Genomic DNA, 19,593 nt, shown 5'->3' with positions numbered 1-19,593 from the left:
AATCAGATTTCTTAGATTGATCTCAGTTCGTACACCTTCAGGATAAAGCCTCTGTGCCGGCCAAAGTAAGTCACAGAGTTCTCCCAGGTTTTCTGCCATTAACACCATCATCCTGATTTACTGTCATGCAGACCATATTATACCAACTGATGAAACCAGACATGGGAGAATTACAACAATGAAGAGGGGCTATTCTGTTTTCTCATATAAAGATGGATATACATTGAAAATACTAGATGTTCAGACTACACATGCAGATTTCTAAACCTCTAAATAGTCACATATTGTAGAAATCTCTGAATCTTTCTGTACACTGATCAAAAAGCTCCTTTTTGAAAATAGCACCAGATCTTCATGACTCTCTCTAAATTATGAGGTCATCACATAATGATCTCCTAACTGGCCTCAAACACCAAGGTCTGCTCAAAGCTCTGCTCCTGACAGGCCTCCAAAGGGCTAACCAATCAGAGAGGAGGGGGTTTGTGGAGCAGGGGAGCCTTAAAGAGACAGCAGCTAAAACAAAGTGTTTCACACAGATACCAGAGGGACAGCTTAAAGACTACCGTCTCATTAATAAAAAAAATATTGGGTTGCTGACTACAAACTTTGATAGGAATAAGTTTTGAAGGCTTGCAAATCATTTAAAACCAACATCTTGTTCCAAAAACAGGAAAAACACAACAGAGTTATTTTCCTAGGTCTTGGATTTTGAAAGTGATTTCCCCTTCCTGGCTTGACAGAGATTTTAGGGTTTCCTTTGTGGTGTTTTTTTGCAGGTAGTTCAGCCTTCAGACTCTTCTACTTCAGAGCCATGATGTTGTAATCCTCTTTTAATGAAGGCAGAGAATATACTGTGTTTACACATTTTCATTCTGTGTATGTGTCTTTACAAGGTTTGAATCCAAACATCTCATCTAAGCTGTTTGGACAGTGCTTCACGTTGTTCAGGTCCCTCTCTGCTTGTCTTCAAACAATCAAAACACAGACGCGCAGAGATTAAACATACACACATATGATCAGTTGATTCACTAAAGTCAGCGTCTATTTCTGTAGTTATTTGTTGTTTTATTATTAATATGCCTGAGTGTTTTGTGACGCTGTTATTCCTGTCTTTATCCTGCACTGTGATGATGCCCAGAATGTAATATCTAAAGATTAGCAGTAAGCCCTGAGCAACTGAAAGGGATTATCACCTGTGTAAGATGGCACGCAGCTGTTAAATCAACCAGTGCTGAAAATACCTGTTCAGCCAACCAGCCGATGTGTTTCAGATGAGGGTGTGTGGAGGATGAAGACGAAGCCCCGAGATAAGCATTGACATGAGCCAGGGTCTGCGGCAGCAGGGCGGCGATGTTGGTGTGGATGGCGGTGAACCAGGAGTTGGCAGAGGGACCGTCTTTACAGCGCAGCACCACGGTGTGCTGACCGTCCGGGGAATGGAGCTCGAGCAGTCTGAAGAGGACAGAGTAAATGTTAGCATCCAGAATGGAAACCTCACTATCACACAAACAAACCACTAAAGGAAGAACTTAATCAGACAGAGAGGTTTTCTTTTCATTCATGTCCTGCACTGATAGAGTCCAGACTGTTCCACTCTCAGCCATCAGGTCTTTGACCAAACCAAAAAGCATGTTTGATCACTAACTGACTTCCTTCTACTGAAGTTTGGGTAAAGATAAGTTTCACGGCTCAGCACAGCAAATGATGTTGATGAATTTCATTAGTGCTGTTTTTTTTTATATCAAAAAAGAGTTAAACAACGGTTAACCATCATCATGCTTTGAATGAGTCCAGACCCAAATCTAAGTTTTTAGATTTGGGTCAGATTTAGAGATGCACAATATGTCAGTATCAATATCGGTATCGGCTCATGTTGGTCATTCTTTTAACATATCAGTATTGGTCGATGTGTAAAAGTGGGCCAATATTAACTCATTGGCTGCTGGCCATTTTCAGAGCATCTTGACTGATCTCTCAAGACCCAAATAATATGACTATGTAAACACCAAAACTACCTAAGAAGAGTAGATCCTCTTCTTTAATGTCTCTCTTCCTGTTTTTGATAAAAAAAAAAACAGACAAAACATACTTTTTTGGTCACGTTCATGTTGGGCACTCCATCCTTTGATCTTCTCTATGGTCGTCTTTTCTCACAATCCCACCGCTCTTTCTATCTATACAGCTGTGACATATCATCTCAGATTGTTTTGGGGGGTTTTTAACCAATATTTATTTCTGTAAATATTAGTTATCGGTCAACACAACAATATCAATTTCTGATATTGGTAGTGGCAAGAATTTTCTTATCAGTGCATCCCTAGTCATATTACCATCCAAACACATGAAACTGCCCCAAAGACTGTGAATTCATGTTGCTGCTTTATTACACCAAGCAAAATCAAAAATGTTAGACTTTCAGTGTAGTGTCTGTGTGTTAACTTCAACTTCTGATAACTGTTTAGTGAAAAGAAAGAGTTAGTGCTGATTCAGGAAGTCAGAGGTCATATTCAACTCTCCAGGTTGATTTTCCCCATATCAGCATCAGTTTATATTTCTGTTCTTCTGTTGAGATGCTATTTAAATCATAGCCTGTATAAAATATGGACGTATTCTCTGTGACGTCACCCGTCTGTTCCTGATACGGTGAAATGAAGCCAATCATTGGACAGGGCCACATTGGATATGACCTGGGCTTTGAGCCCCCATTCTTACGGCTATAGGAACACCTGTCAGTCACATGAGCTGAGCTCCCCCTCTGATTGGACAAACTTGTGATCCTCATTTTCTTAACTGCTGAGTTGGAAATAAACTCAGCTACAGTGTGTGCCGATAGTGAAATTAGCATTTCTGATCCAAGCCTTTTTTTTGAACCAGGCTGTAAAGATGTTTTTAATGCTGTTAAAGTCTGTTTTTGTATTGGTGTATATGTGGTTTCTGGTCTCTCTGCAGCCAGCCTCAAGTGGATTCTTGATGAACAAGGACTTTTAGCACTCCCACATAGGCTTCATTTTTCTAAACTGTCCCTTGATACAGCTTTCTGATGAGATAGATTTAGGAAAACAAACTGAAGTGTCTTTTTGTTTAACTTGTGCCCATAAACAGGTTGACCTTCCTGGTTCGATTCCATATCTGTGCAAGAGTATCTCGTGTGGAGCTCCCTGCATGCATTCATGATATTTCTTTAATAGCCTCAGGATCTGTTCAGGTGTAACAAACCTCTCACCCAGTGACAGCTGGGATACGCTTCAGCCCCGAGAGGAAAAGCAATGAGATGATGGATTGTGCTTTAGAATGTACACATTAAAGTGTTTATTAATAAAGCGATTTCTATGAGAGCTAAACTGTGAGTTGGATTTTAAATCCTCCTTGTTGTTGTTTAAATTCAACACTGGTCTGTGTGAACTAAGGGTTCATTTTTAAGTCCTAAGAGAGGGGCTGCAGCTTTGACATAGTTTGAGATATTTAGCACTTTATAAATTGAAATTTTAACTGTATTCAATGTGGATCAATGTGGACACTTTCAATGGTGAAGTTTCACTCTACATATGCTGAATTAATACAGCTGGTTTTGCCATGAAGGTCACAGATTTTATGCTAACCTTTGTTTTGATGAGAAGGAATTTCTAGGTAAATACAGCACTCTGTCATCAACAAATAACCTGAACTATAAAATAATTTTTTATATCTTTTATAAAAGACAGCTGAGCTGAAGTCAGGAGGAAAGCAAACACAACTGTTCCATAAGTAAAGGATAATGCCAGACATCCATGCCCAGGTGTCACTCATCAGAAATGAATGGACAACGCAGAGGCGTAAACCATCTAAAACGGAGCAGACACCCTGCAGCCAATCAGAAACGAGTATTCACCCAGACCATGGTATAGACTGAAAATATTCAAAACTCCATAACGACCGCAGCCTTTCCTACTTTTCAGTATCTTGACAACTCCTTTTTTACAAAATGAACATAAATAAGGATTAATGATGACATTATAACTGTTTCACTACGTCCACAAACCCAAAGAGCATTTCAGCCATGATCATTATCTCCCACAGACCAAACACTCCAATCAAACAAAGAGAACGTTGACCACACACACACACACACACACACACACACACACACACACACACACACACACACACACACACACACACACACACACACACACACACACACACACACACACACACACACACACACACACACACACACACTCACCTGTTCTCCAGATCTGGCATGGTGAGGTTCCTGCTGATGAAGCACATCTTCAGGCTGATGACCTTTCTGTCTTTAAAGGACGAGCTGCTGTGTTTGGGTGACCCTGAGTCCTCACTGCCGCTGTAGCTGGGCGACTGTGGTCGGGCGCCATCCCACGGCAGGTCGGCCACTAGGGACGGCTTTTTGAAGAGTGGAGAAACCTCACGGATGTACTTCACTGAAAAGAAGGAACACAGAAGTGGATAAACTTTAAATGTGCAGGCAGCGCTCTGAGTATTTAATAGATTCAGTCAAGTGTTTTTTTTTCTGGACAACAGAGACAATGATTTCATTTCTTGATCCACCAAAGCGTTGTTTTTGACATCGAATACTCCTAGTAATTAAGTTTCATTTGAAAACCCACAGGAATTACGACTGATATCGCTGACACCTTCAAAAACAAGAGACATCTCTATATAAAGTGTGGGTTTGAATCATGGGTATTCATACAGTCTTCAAACTGGGGCTGGGAAATAAATCGAAAAACAATCAAAACCAACATCCAGAGCTTCTAACCAATGTAAAACCGGTATGTCTGTAATTTCAGTAATGCTCTTCTTATTTCCTGTCTACGAATACACCATCCTCTTTGAATACACGACTTGTTGTGTAGTTACACATCAAGCAGCTAGGTGTTGCAAAGCAAAGATAAGAAAAAGAAGAAGAAGAAGCCACTTAACACTACACAGAAGCATGAAGTGCAGAGACTGTGGAAAAACAGTTTCTGTGTCTGAAGGAAACGTTGATTTTTTAAAAACATTTTTGTTCTGTGGGTTATCGCTTCAATTTTGCAAGAAATACTTCTTTATTGTTCCTTTGTGGACAGTGGCATGCTCAGACCTTTTAAAGGACCGGGGCAAAAAGCTAAAAAGGCAAATGTCCAGGCACTTGAGAGTGTGTTGTTGCCTCCAAAGAGGGCAATGATATTTTGATGGTGGCACCTCAGTGCACATTTTGGCCCCAGAGTGGGTACTTCAGCGTGCGTTTGGCTCTCAAAAAAGTACTTTTGGGTGTGTTTTGGCTCCTGTATGTTTTTCATGACTTAGCCATGAGGGGGGGGGCACTGCCCCTCTGGCTCCCCCTGTGTGTACACCACTGTCTGTGCCTGTTCATTTAAGTTACTTGTAGAGCCTGACCAATTAATTGGTCAGGCAGATTAATCGGTCGGGCGGATTAATCGGACCGATTATGCACATCGGCCAAAATGTAGCCGACTAAAAATTTTTGCTCCACGGAGATTCTGTCACTCCTGTTCCTGCGTGTCTGTGTGTTGGGCTGCACACTGCCCGAGTGCCCGCCCCCTCCGTCCACCATTATGAAATGTAGGACTATAGAGTAACATTTTAACATCGTGTTAGTTGCTTTTTTGTGAGATAAGCAGAGATAAATGCTACTGTTAATTCACACGTCTACCATTATCTAATGTAAGACTATACGGCGTTTTAACGTCGTGTTAGTTTCTCATTTTGTCTTTACATTTTAATTTTTTTTATACTTACTGTGTTTAAAGTTTGACCTATTGATTTAAGGTGTTTACAGTTTGACTTCTTTATTTATTATTGTGTTTACAGCTTGTTCCTATTTATCATTGGTTAACACTTCAGTTCTTATGTTGACAGTTTTATGATTTAAGTTCCTTGTTTTAATTTAATAGTGTTCTGTCTCTGTCTTGAATCATATGGGTATTGTTAGGAATGTAAGGCCAGATAGATCCTCTTCATTCTTTTCTTCTTTTTTGGGGGGTTTCTTTTGTTTTCTCATTTACTTTGGACCGGTTTTCACGATGGAAGTAAAGTGGGTTAAGCTGTGTTGGCATAACTGTGTTTTCTGATGGACTTGAATGCATCATGCTTGAGGTGCGCCAGGAGCGGTCTGTCTCCTTTTTGTAAGACGTCATTAGCTATCAGGTGAAAGAGGGGCTGCAGATGGGAGGTTTTTGAAGACGCTGACGGACAGACGCCCGAGGATGCAACACGGCTGCCAACTGAGATAAAACCAGCATTTTTCCTTTTGTTTAACCCCCAACCAAAAATATAAAAACTGAGCTGAGAAAGAAGCCGACTGGGTTCGTCGCTCACAGCTATGCAGACTGGCTTCGCCGCTAACAGCTACGACAGAGTCCGCCATTCAACTGGACGCCGACCGGAGCCCTCCTCGCCAGGTGCCCGGCCGAAGGACGTGTGGGTGAGCTTATCCCGCTTCGGTTGTATCTGCGTGAAAATCAGTCCATTCCTTTCTCCAGTTGTCTCGGATCACTCGTACACTTCAGGTTAGGGTTAGCTGTATGTTTTTCCCTGTTATGTTCTGGACCTGGATGGGCTAATCCGTAACTTTATTATAATGATTTGTGATTATATACAGTATATATCCTGTGTATATCAATGAATTTATTATACATATCAGTCCATATATCGCACATCGGTCAATACATCGGATATCAGCTGATATATTGGATATCGGCCGATATATCGAATATCGGCTTTTTTTTTTTGCCCCCATCATCGGTATCGGCATTGGCCCCAAAAATCCCTTATCGGTCGGGCTCTAGTTACTTGATTCAAAATTATACTAATATTTACAGAATAAACTGAGCTGAGAGTGGGATAATCCTGCATTAACCAAATCCGAGGTAGAAAGTAAAGGCTTTTAGCTTTTAAATGTTAAAATTCTGTTTAGGGCTGTAAACTTACACAGCGATTTCAAAACAACGAGAAACTGGAGAGTTTGAAGATTATTTAATAGTCATGGAAGTAGCACTTATAAAGTACTCATAGTGCCTTCAAATTATTCTAACACATTTTATTTGACACAGAAAAGGTCTGAATATTATCTGGTCCCATATGAGTGTAGAGTTGTGTTGCTTTTCATTGATCTTTTTCATTGTGAGGTGAATGCTGAATAAAACCAACACAGGTTCATGATCAGTCTCAACCTTTGTCTTTACAAAGACAAACAACACTCACTAGATTTTCACCACCAGTAATCCTCCCCCAGTTCGTCCAGCTGAATTTAATATACAAATAAGTGAGAACAAACATTTCTGCTTCCTGGACTGTTTAATGTTGAGGTGAGCATCACACCAACAGCAGGCAGCTGCTGCGTAGCTACAGATCCACAGAGTTCAGTGTTGATAGTTCGACCATCTGTGGGTTTGAATTCAATAACAGCCAGTCACTCAGGATATACTGTGAGGCCAGTAATAACTGGAGCCATGAGGGAACACTTTGGGATGTTTCTGAGAGAAGTCAGCATTTAATCTGCACTTCTGGGCCCAGTCAGGGTAAGACTTTTTAAACATGGTGGGAGAAAGCTGTGGTTTGAGCCCCTCAGCAATCTGCCTGTAATTTAATGTGGGATGGAAAATAGATTTTGTCCTGGCTGTGTTTATCATACTAAAGTGTTCATACGGTGAGGAACTCTAATGGAGAAAAAGATAAATCAAATTCAGGGCCAAAAACGTGGAATGTAAACAGTTGCCGTTATCTTCCAGCGTGTCGTAAATAGACACAGAGGTCCCCTGTGTGACATTATGGTAGAAAACCTCAAGTTGACTGGGCCGTACAGCTGTGAGCTCTGTGGGCTGGCTGTTTGTGAGACTCTGGCTCAGACTCAGTTTACAAATCTGGTCCTGAGGCAGTGAACACACACACATCTCCTCACTTTCACTTTGACTCTTTCATCCTCCCTAGTTCTCTACATGTTCATGCTATCTCTTCAGCTCTTATCTTCAATTCAGGCTCTTCACGTCTCTTTGAGTGTACAGTAAGTGTGTGTGTGTGTGTGTGTGTGTGTGTGTGTGTGTGTGTGTGTGTGTGTGTGTGTGTGTGTGTGTGTGTGTGTGTGTGTGTGTGTGTTGGGCCTCTGGGTCACTCTGCTCTACATGAAACCTGAGCCAAGACTCTTAGGAGGTGAGGTCATTGTTGAACGTAGACTGAGACATTAGTTTTGAGAGGATGTGTGTTATTGTGTGTGTGTGTGTGTGTGTGTGTAAATGTGTGTGTGTACAGTAGTGTGCTTGAGCCTGACTCTAAAATGAGTCAAACAAAAAATGAACACAGTTTGTGATACAGAGAGATCAGCCCAGTGCAGGAGTGTGTGTGTGTGTGTGTGTGTGTGTGTGTGTGTGTGTGTGTGTGTACATTACTCTTTGTATGACTCAGAGTGCTGATGGGAGGGGCTGGTCGTTCTGCTGAGGCAACAGGCCAAGAAACGGAGCCTCACTTCACCGGCCCTCCTAACCACACAGCCCATACCAACAAAGAGCCAGGAATGGTTTCTGCAGACGTCAGTACTTTTGAGTAAGTAAGTGAGCGTGTGCGAGAGCATTCCTGAACACCATGTTTGTGTTTGGGTCATGTGGGAGAGGATGTGTCCACCGCTGCTTTCAGCCTAATAATCAGATTTAGTGCAGAGATGTTCAGCTACGATATATTCTGCCTGCAGACCCACTGGGCTCTCTGAGGCTCTCTGTGTTTATTTACACAGAATTTTGATGGACAGCTCACTCACTAAGCATCACATCAGCTATTAAGTTGCATTTGTGAAAAGATAAAGTTCCCTTCCTTACAGTCTGACACCACACATCACATGTTTAGTCATGACTGAAACACAAATCATATGAAGAGATCATTTGAAAAGCATCTAAACAGTAAACTTAACCATCACTTAAACTGAAGGCTGGCACACATTACATTCTTCTAACTTTCACACACTTGATGATAACAAAAGACAGATCTTGCTCTTCTTATCTTATAGTGTGTGGTCTGCACTCTGAAGAACACAACACACTGACCGATTCATTAGCAGGGTATCCGGTTCTCCACGCTCAATATTCCAAATATCACGAAGTAACATGACGGCCAAAGGGAAAAAGCAATGATGGTCGTTTTCAGACTCTAAAGTTAAAAAAAAAAAAACTCAAAAAAAAACAAGGAAAAATGATTGTGGAAAAAGTTGTGGAGATGGTGGGGGCTGTATGGATCACAATGCGAGCTGGAGGTGAGTTAAATCATCACAAGTTTCACGGATAGATTTCTAACTTCCTCTTCAGTCAGTCAGCTGAGTCAGCTATAGTCTTGACCAAGCAGTAACCTCCGGTCTGAAAATATGAGACAACGGTGAAGTGCTAAAATCTGCTGTTTCTTGAGTGTCCACTTAAGGCTGACTCTGGAAGTAGCGGAAGTCACAAACACACCAAGCCACACCGAGCAGAAATTAACCAATTTACAGCCTGGTTCAAAAAACGTCTCCTGTCTGAGTCGCTAATTTTACTGTCGGCACACGCTGTACGGGGGGTAAATTTTTTTCTAACTTGGCCGTTTAGAGGATATCAAGATAACAAGCTTGCCCAATCAGAGGCACAGTTCAGGGTCACATGACCAACAGGTGCCCTACAGCTGTACGTGGAGCCCTTGCCACTACCAATATGGTCACTATAGCCGATGTGCTTTATCAGGGTATCTGCTAAAATCCTGAGGTTGATTTCGAAACCTTTTTAAGACTTTTTCAAAAACCTTTAAAAAGTTTTAAGACTTTATTGCAACTTTCAGTTGTTGTTGGCATCCACTTTTGAACAGTTGTAGTTTACATTTTTACAGAAATGATGTAAGCTAAAGAGGAATAAAGCTTTTAAGAACAAATGTAACTAAAGGCAGGTTTATCGACACTCCCACAACAAGAAGCAGGAGTTATTCAAGGCCAACTTGCGAAAATGAGAAATTATTTAATCATTTTTAAAATTTAGGACATGTGCCAGAGATTGTGTGATTTGCTTTAATGTTGTATTTAATTTCTCTTTATGAAACTAGAAATGTCGTTATTTATAGCTGGTGTTTATACCGCTCACAATCCTTATTGTTGTATTTTATTGTAACTAGAGTCTTTATGTATTTTTTTTATTTTATTCTTTTTTGTTTTTGCATTTTTCTACTTCACTTTTCTTCTATTCTATTTTAGAACTTTATCGACTGAATGTTTAACGTCCCAATCAGGGAAAGTTGCAAGGAGGAAAATAAATATTCATGGATATTTTTTGGGTCAAAGCTTGAATACCTATGAAACTTAATACCACATAAAACCATAATTAAGACTTTTTAAGGCCCTTAATTTTCCCCAAATTGATTTATCAACTTTTAATACTTTTTAAGACCACCTGTGTATTTCCCGCTTCAGAAACAGACAGCTGACGTCGGCGAGACTACGTCCATGTTTTATACAGTCTATGAGCTTGATTGGTTTTGCTCTGGCATGTGACATTACACGCTGCACTTGCTCGGCTCCCATCAAAGTGCCCCACTCATTACAGGATTTCTAGTCGCAAATATTAAACATGTTTATTATCTACAGTTTCCCTATCAGAGGTCTCACGAGCAGCTTCGACTGGACAAAATCACTCTTAACACACCCCACACCACAGGAAAGTCACACAATGTCATTTGCCCTTTGGGCCTTTGCCGGCTTTGATCGTAAGGAGGAGATCAGGACAAAAATCAGTCCAGTTATCCTATAGTGCGTACCCGCCTTAAGACTGAAATAATTTGGCACACATTAGAGTTGTAACTTATTGCAAACTTGAACATATGTTTGATTCTGTTACTCAATGACTGATAACAAAAATATGACCAAAACTGTTAAAACAATTACCAGATCTGAAAGTATTTAATATTTTTTGGCCTCCAAGTCATGGCCATGAAACATGCAGATTGTTGCACAATGAATATTGGATAAAGTAAGTCCTTTTATCTACTTTGATCTATGGTATTTGGTTTGTCCACCTTCAGCAGCAGTTCAAGCAGCTCATGTCTCTGACATGGAGCCAATTTATTTCCTAAGAGCTTCAACACTAATGATATCTCATGACTTCTGCAACTCCAGACAAAGGCTTTCCCTTACATGTACAATAGATCTGTCCACTTTATTTTACAACTCAACCAAATCTGCTGGATGGGAGAGGTCCAGACATGAGGGCAGCAGTCCATCATTTTCAATTTTCCTTTTTATGAGGACATTGACCTTAATCTGCTTACTGTGGCTCTGTTCTGTTGTATATAGAGCATCATGACATAACGATGAGTTTGTGGATATTTCATTTGTTTGAAAAGTATTCATTAGTATTTTATCAGCCAATTCTAAAACCCAACTCAAGCTCATGAATATGCCAAGTGTTCAAATATTTTTGGCCACCGCGGTATAAAAGTGAGAAATGTGTAAATCTCTGAGGTGAAGCTGGGCTATCTTGCAGTTGCACCTTATTTATAACAGAAATATAAGCACAGCAAACTACAAAAAGCAGAGAAAATATGAGCATTCATACATACTAGAAAGGACAGAGTTGAAGCTGATGCTTTGGGGTAGGCAGGCCCGTTATCTCAGTTTTTCCAGTATTGATGTTTTAAACGAGGAAATATTTCTGGGGAACAACGCCCAACTCTTGTTGAGCTAAAGTAGGCATCAGTCCAACTGGAGATGTCAGGAAGACTCTCAGACATGCCTGAACCTGGGTGTAAAAACTGAGAAAGAGATTAGAGGCAGGAAGTGAGGTTCTTATTCACTTTACTTTTAGAAAACTTCAGAAAACACATCTCTGTATGTTTGTTGTCAGTTAGCTCTAACTTCTGACCCTGCCTCAAACCAGAAACTATATTCATATTAATATGTAATGAAGATCAGAGCTACAACACACCAGAGCTGATCCCTTCCCAGATCAACCTAGTTTACCTGAGCATCGGCTGCTCAGCATTTGAACAAACTGAACAGTTCTTCAATTACTTCCTTACAAGCTCCAAATATTAATTTAAGGAGGAAGTGTTACTGAATAACAAATTCAAATGTTTCGATAACATCACTAAAACTGCAAACACGCTTTTTAAGTTAATGGAAAAGTGTCAAATGCTGAAAAACCTTTTGTACAGAGAAAACTCAAGGACTCAGTATAAAGCCCTGAGGGATCCCAGAGCAGTGAAATGTGCAACTTTTGGGGACATGAGTAGGTCTACAGAAATTAACCAACAGTTTACAATTAGAGGTAGGCAGACATATTGGGCCGACATTTGGACATTTGTCTCTATCGGCCATCGGCCGTATTTTCTTTTAAAAAGCCGATTTTTGATCCATTGTATAAAATGACGCAATTTTTGATCAGGCACAAAAAAGATGAGCACCTCAAACTTGTGGAACCACTTGGATACATTACATACTTTTGTTCAAATTATATTAATAAGTTTAAATTTCTTTTTTGACATTTTAAGAAGAGTGTGAATGTTTACTACTGCTTGTTACATTGTGTGTTTACTCAGACAAAATATTTCATTGTTTTGAAAGCTGAATAGATGTTCAGAGGACTGGACACGACTTGTTGTAATAGATTTCTTTTAGTTGCTCAGAAATTGCTGCGTTTCACAAAAATGTGATAAATATATTTAACAATCGGCCTGAATATCAAATTGGAAAAATCGGCTATGCATATCGGCATCGGCTGCCCAAATTTGGAAAGCATCGGCATCGGCCCCAAAAAAACCCATATCGGTCGACCTCTATTTACAATCCAGTCTATCTTTATTGACAGGAAATGAGACATGTTTATTCTTGAAACTGCGTTTCAGATTTGTAAGTTTAGACTGATAAAAAAGTAAAACCGGACTATTGTCACATACTGCTGTATATGTTAATGCTCTACAAGAACAAGAAATTAAATAAGAAAGCATGAGAGGAAAAGAGGATATAGGGAAATTCCATTTCCCGGTGCTGGTGGACAGTTTCACAATGATGGTTGTTCCCTGGAAAGGGGAAAGTGCAAGCCCTCATTCATCAGAAGTATATCATCATTATGAGCAAGCAGTGACTTGGGACTTGCCTGTGAATTAAGCGCTATTTCCTCACAAATAATTTCTCAAAGATTGAAGATTCTGCGGTTTTGCTGAGGTTTCATTCCGATGAAGATACCTTTTCATTTTTGACAACAGTTTCTGACGTCCGTTCTATCTGTCTGAAACTGTATTCAAGCTTATGTTCAAGATCTTCGGATGAACCTGTCAAGAAATAGTCAAGAGCTGATCTCAAGGACTGCCTTCTCCTTTGCCAAACCAGTGCTTTTACACAGCGGCTATTTAAACTTGCAGTACAGTTACATGAGGATTCTGACTGTTTCAACATGATTTTACTAACATCACACACCCAGTGAAAAAACAGGAAACTTTGATCCATTTGGTGGAAGGCACACTGCTATATCTGGGACAGTGGACTGAAGAGTGTGAGATATGTTGGCGTGTTATGTTCTGTAACTGAAGAAAAGCAAACAGACAAGAAGTGGCACTAAAAATCTCCACACAGCAACAATCTCAAAAAGCACGGGGAACCTTGACACGATGACTGGAAACTTGTGAAACATTTCACATGTGCTGCTGTGATGCACAGCTCTGCTCTGCTGAGTGGAAGTGTTGACTGTTTTATATTTGCTTCTGCTTTTATGATGTCGGAAGTAAACAAAAGGGTTGGCAGCTGTTGGAGTCTTTGATGTAGCTACAGAAATCAAATCCATGCCCATGGGATGAAGCAGCTTTGAACAGATGAGATTCTACAAAGATGTAGTCATTTTTATCCATTGTGCTCAGCGCTGTTGGTGTTGTCGTAATACAGTCTGTAAAACCTGAAGATAAACAGACCAAAAGGGCAGGAGATCTGGTTTGGAGAGGATACTCTAATTTTGACATTGTTCCTAATTGTAACCTGAGTGATGCAAGTACAAAGTCTTGGTGTGAAATTTCAGGTAGTACATAATTGATTATAACAGTGGTTCCCTAACAAGACCTGGAGTGTAGAGCCTCAGTCTCAGCCCTGAAGACTGTAAATCAGCACAGCAAAGCTAAATGCTAATCTAAGCTGACATGCTCACAAAGACATTGCTGACACAATAAATTGTAAAAGAAACGACTTAACGGTGCTTACAATGACTCTAAGGCCCATGTCCACATTAGCAGTGCTATGTTTATGCTTTGGAGGCTGTGGAAATTAAAGATATTTATACAAAAGCATCTTTTAAAATAGTGTTAACAGATTAAATTTGTATTTGACACAAACAGATGAGTTTGGACTAAGCCTGAGGAAGATAGAAATCTCAGAATCTTAGCTTGGATTTGGTTAAAAAAATGAGAACTGAAAACTGGATTTGAATTATTATATTGAGTTTAAAAAGCATGATGTGAAATTTAATTTAATGTTTTAAAACTGTATTTAACCTGTACCACTCGTGGTATTCAAAATCAATGACACATACCCCCATCTGTTCAATACCACAGCTATTAAGTTAACGCAGAAACAACAACATCAAATGGAAACAGAATTAACTTACACAAGAAGTGAAGGTGAAGAGGATTTCTGTAAATCTATGCTTGATTACTTTTCCTCATAGACATAACTGACATAATGATTGTGCCACACTAAACTGAAATTAAATTGTTGAACTGATTCTCAATTGTGTGAACTAAAATTGATTTTGAATTTTGAATTTAAGGGATTTATAGAGTTGCATTTTCTAGTTGGTTTAATTTAACGTCATAATACCAAATTCAATTTCAGGTCATGCTTTTCAAATTCAACATTATCATTTACATTCTGTTTCTCGTGGCACAAATCTGAGCCCATAACGTTGACTCTGAAACAGCCTGCACATCTGCCACATCTGTTTTTGTTTGTTGTTTTGGATGCTGACAGAGCGAAGCGCTGATTCTCTGTCCATCTCTTCCTGCTACATCAATGCTAACTTGCTAACTCAGTTTATTCTTTGAACAACTGAATTGACAACAAGCTGACAGAAGTCAGATGTTGTTTTTCTGCAGTGTGGCTCAGTCCTCCTCATCTGTGGTAGGATATCTGAGAAGCCCGCAGATTTTCAAATGTTTACTGCAGCATCAAAACTTTTCCTTGTGTCACAAATTTCCCCAGTTTATTCTGCCAGAACCAATAACTCGTCCTCCTCACAGCCTGTTTCTCTCGGGTAAAGAGACTTTTTAATGCATTCTGTTTGTCAGTCTCCTAAAGGGCCGTTGAGAGAACTCATTAGCTCCGTCGGGCCTGTCACTCAGCTCCACTTTTGCTAATTAGGCCTGTACACAGAGGACTGCCGGCTCATCCCATATATGTGAGTGCTCAACACAACTCTGCCTCTGTGTATGTTTTCATCTACATTAAAGTGTGTAAGAGAGATTCCCACTGGACAAAAATCCCACAGGTCCAAGCTCATCTGCCTCCCTCACACCCCGATGCCTGCACAAACACAAGGAGAGAGGAAAACAGGGAAGAGGCTGAACCAAAGAAAACATGAAGAAGAAGAAGAGGAGGAGTGTAAAAGAAGAGAAGAGTCTGACTCCACACATATTTGAAAGTGGCATTAGCTGTGGTGCAAAGCTTTAAACTGCCTTCAAGCTGCCCTACTCTCTTCTTTCTCATAACATCCACGCAAGAACTAATCCTTTGGTATGGCCCAAATCACTAAATAATAGCTAACAGAGCTACAAGTCATGCAGTCAGACCCCAGCCTCTGTATTTTCCCCCCAAAACTGGCCAGAAATTCTCCTGTGGTTTGGCCTGCGCCTCTCTCCTCATTTTCTCTCATTCCTTTTGCTCTCCCTGTTCCTCTCTTCATCCTCCTGCGGCCCAGTGTCCTTCTTCATCCTCTTTTTGTCGTCCTCCTCTCTCCTCTTCATCCTCTCCTCTGTTCCCACACCTTCTCAGACAGTCTTTCATCTTAATATTTTCGTCCACTGTTATTCTCTTTCTTCTCCTCGTCCTCCCCCTCCATTTACATCCAGTCTGCCAGAAACCTAATGAGAACAATGTGTCTGAATGTAGCCCCAATAGAGACCGTGTGTGTGTGTGTGTGTGTGTGTGTGTGTGTGTGTGTGTGTGTGTGTGTGTGTCCCCTTGTGCTCACAATTGTACTTCAAACCTTGACGATAGAATTGTTTGAACATCTTTGAAGTCTGCTCTTGAAATGATGTTCATTATTTACCTGCTGATAAACTGCAAAAATACTGAAGCTCCTTTAAAAGCCTGGCTCCATTGGACTGTTAGATATCTGTTTGACTGTATGACTGCATTATAGGGATAAACTTATCGATTCCTGGTATCAGGTGTTGGTCCAATACAAACTCAAAAAGTTTGATCACATCGGTGGAGATATCCAAGAGCCAATCCATAGGATAGATCTATATGACTCAGTTCTATGCTCTTATGTGTTTGCAACAACCACTACATCATCAACACCGGTAGGTCTGTACATTTATGCTAGGTGAAGCTAAAATACCATCATGAAGAAAACAACAGCAGCTCAGCAGTTTGGAGATATTTCACTTGTTTCACCAGCAACTCTGACGACAACTTTTATCATAGTTTGATTCCTCTATCCTCTGCTGCATTTCCCCAGGTTAGAGTCAAACTGTGATTCCTGTTAGTGTTAGAGATTTACCAACCACATTTTTAATCCCCAAAAAATAATAATAGAGCCAGTATGATATATATTAGGGCTGCACGATTATCGCAATCGCAATCGCAATGTCAGCACATGCAATTCAGATTTCCATGATAACCAAGCAAGTCTGTAGACTCATCATGACACAACTTTTTTTATTAAATTGCAAGCACAATCGCAATCACAATATTGTCCACCTAATCGCAAATCGCACCTTTTCCCCAAATTGTGCAGCACTAATATATATTTACTCAAATTTGGAAAAGTCTGAAGTTACTGAAACATAATTCTCAGTCTCATCCTCATATTAAAGAACAAAGACTGTAAAATTAACACTTAGACTATACCAGTATCAGTATGGGCCAACACCAAAGCCAAAGCTTGATGGCTTTTGATGTTGACGCATTAAACCCATTCTGATAGGCTCCTAACAGGAGCTGTTTATCAATACATATATCTAACAACTTTCAACAAATGAGGTTCACCCTCGAGATGATGGCCCAGGTTCGAGTCCAGCCTGTGGCCTCTTTCCCGCACGTCATTCCCCACTCTCACCCTGTTTCTATCTTTATCCACTGTCCTGTCCTCTCCAATTAAAGGGATTAAAAGCTCCAAAAAATAACTCAATGAGAAAAAAAAAGTATGAAAAACACTGTGGTTCCCTTTGAATAGCTGGCTGCATTGGCTGTCATATATATCTGGTAACTGCACCATGTTATGGTAATTAAGTCAAATTGATTAGTCGTGCATTTTCTGCTCTTTATGTTCCATAAACAGAAATCAACAGATTTTACCTGTGACTAGCGACGACTTGGTCTCATTAACAAGTCTGTGGTGACAGGAATGGGAGGGTGGGATTGGGGTGTGGGCTTTTTCACCACATAAAGTATTACTGTCACTGCCACAGTGTTCTGTCCCAGTTTATTTTCTTTTGTGGTATTGCTGGCGGTTTGTGTCTGTCTTTTGTATTTTGCATGTTTGTTTTTTATATGCTTGTTTTGTTAATGTGTTTACACATATAACATGAAAACTCAATAAAAATGTTTGAAATTAAGAAAAAGTCTGTGTCAGGTAAATTCTGTTGACTCTTTTTGCTGGGGTGTAAACCTGTGTGTTTATCTAAATTTAGTTCAAGCATGCCATATAGCTCTCTCCTTCCTGTTATTTGCTGTCTGCATTTTGACTGATTCAAAGAACAATAAACAAAACAAAAAAATGTAATCTAATAAAAAATCTGTTGTGATATTACAGAGTATTTATAACTTTTAGGGATGGATACTGAATAAAGTACTTTTGTGCCGACCAAATTTTGTCAAAGTACCCAGTACCGATTTACGAAAAATCAAAAGGTACCAAGTTTGTACCTAAACACATCCTTGTGACTGTGAGAGAGTGGAAGAGTGGGCGGTTTTCCATGCTGGACATGAACGCAGCATTATAAGGATATATATTGAAGAAAAAGTATTTTAAATTGAAAAAAAAACATTTTATTCTTAAATGAATTGATATTTTTTTATCACATAAACACAAAAAAGTACCAAAAATTGGTACCGTTGTGTACCGGTACCAATTGCCAGGTACTCAACGGTACCATACCATTTCAAATGTGAAAGGTACCCATCCCATATAACTACATAATAATATGACATCAAGTTTGATTCATGTTGCCCTAAACTACATGACCCCATTAATCGCTGTCCAGATTTCCACACAGAATCAGATTAATAATCTCCAACTTGAGCCATACAGTGTCAGTGTGGGCCTTTAGCTGCAGGGACATTTGGATTGTTAAATAACACCACTATCTAAACCAGCCTTCATCTGCATCAGTCTCAACAGTTAACTTGTGGCTTTTGTAGAGCACCGGTGATGAAATGACCCTTTTAAATCTGTTCAAATATGACATAACAGAAACTACAGGGCAGCCCATTGTGGACAAGCTGGGCTGTGTCTCACTCACATCATTACAAGAACATTTTTGTGGTTCCTCAAACTCTGTCAAACCTTAGGGAAAAATAACCCTACGTCGAAAAATGCCACAACAACCACAACAACAGAGCAACATTTATGAAATTAGTCCTTTTCTCTGGCAGACAGAGTGTTCAGTGTATGACCTGAAAGTGTTTTTGAATATGTGTGCCAACTGTCTACAAAGGATAAAGCAGATTATGGACAAAAATAATCACATTCATCATTCTCTACTGTCAAAAGATTACAAATGTCTACCCATCATATGAGGCCACAGCATGATGCTGCTTTATCCACAGCAGCTCCCAAAGCACCACAACTGAGCAACTTAGCTGCAACATGTAAAGACCAGAAACATCTTACAATAACAGATCTCTACCAGGCTTAAAGCAGCACCAGAGGAAGATCCATGCTTTCCTCATCATAGGTCAGAATAATACAAGAAAGGGTTGAAAGATCCCAAAAACTAAAAGTCAGTAAAGACAGTGTTTTTATAACAAAATTACAAGGGATGCTTTTATCCATTCAAACTTTAAGTAAGCACTCACAGAAAACCATAAATAATCCATGGCACTTTCTTTCGAACAGTTGAAAATGACTTTACTTTCACAGAATGCTCGTGTTTACCCTAAAAACAGACTTCTGCAATCAAAGTTAGTGTTAATGTCTTATTTCTATTCAAAAAATGTCTTTGTAGACTTAATATAAGTAACAGTAACCCTACAAGTCCAGAAAAATGTTTTATAAAAAGACAAAAATGATGCCTGATTTACTTCAAAGGATCAAAAAAAAACTGCAGAAAGGTTAGAAAAAAATCCTATGTCAAGTTTCTCGATAAAGAATACGCCTAATTTAAGAAATGTAACAAGTAACTTTTTAACTAACTGTCAGTTTTTTACTT

At 39.7% G+C, this 19,593-nt stretch overlaps 1 protein-coding gene across 1 annotated transcript in view; it reads right to left on the bottom strand.

Moving 5' to 3' along the window:
• The window catches only part of sntb2 (syntrophin, beta 2), a 49,709-nt gene that overhangs the window by 18,053 nt on the left and 12,063 nt on the right, over positions 1–19,593 (bottom strand). The window contains exons 2-3 of the mRNA XM_074678186.1: positions 4,223–4,439; positions 1,242–1,452 (exon numbers count right to left, since the gene is read on the bottom strand). Coding sequence (XP_074534287.1) covers positions 1,242–1,452; positions 4,223–4,439 — 428 coding nt within the window. The remainder of the gene's footprint in view (positions 1–1,241; positions 1,453–4,222; positions 4,440–19,593) is intronic.

This window comes from Halichoeres trimaculatus, unplaced genomic scaffold, assembly GCF_033239565.1.
Source record: "Halichoeres trimaculatus isolate MK-OKI-2021-1 unplaced genomic scaffold, fHalTri1.1 fHalTri1_scaffold_10, whole genome shotgun sequence".
Lineage (NCBI taxonomy): Eukaryota > Metazoa > Chordata > Actinopteri > Labriformes > Labridae > Halichoeres > Halichoeres trimaculatus.
This window is presented reverse-complemented; position numbering and strand designations above follow the sequence as displayed.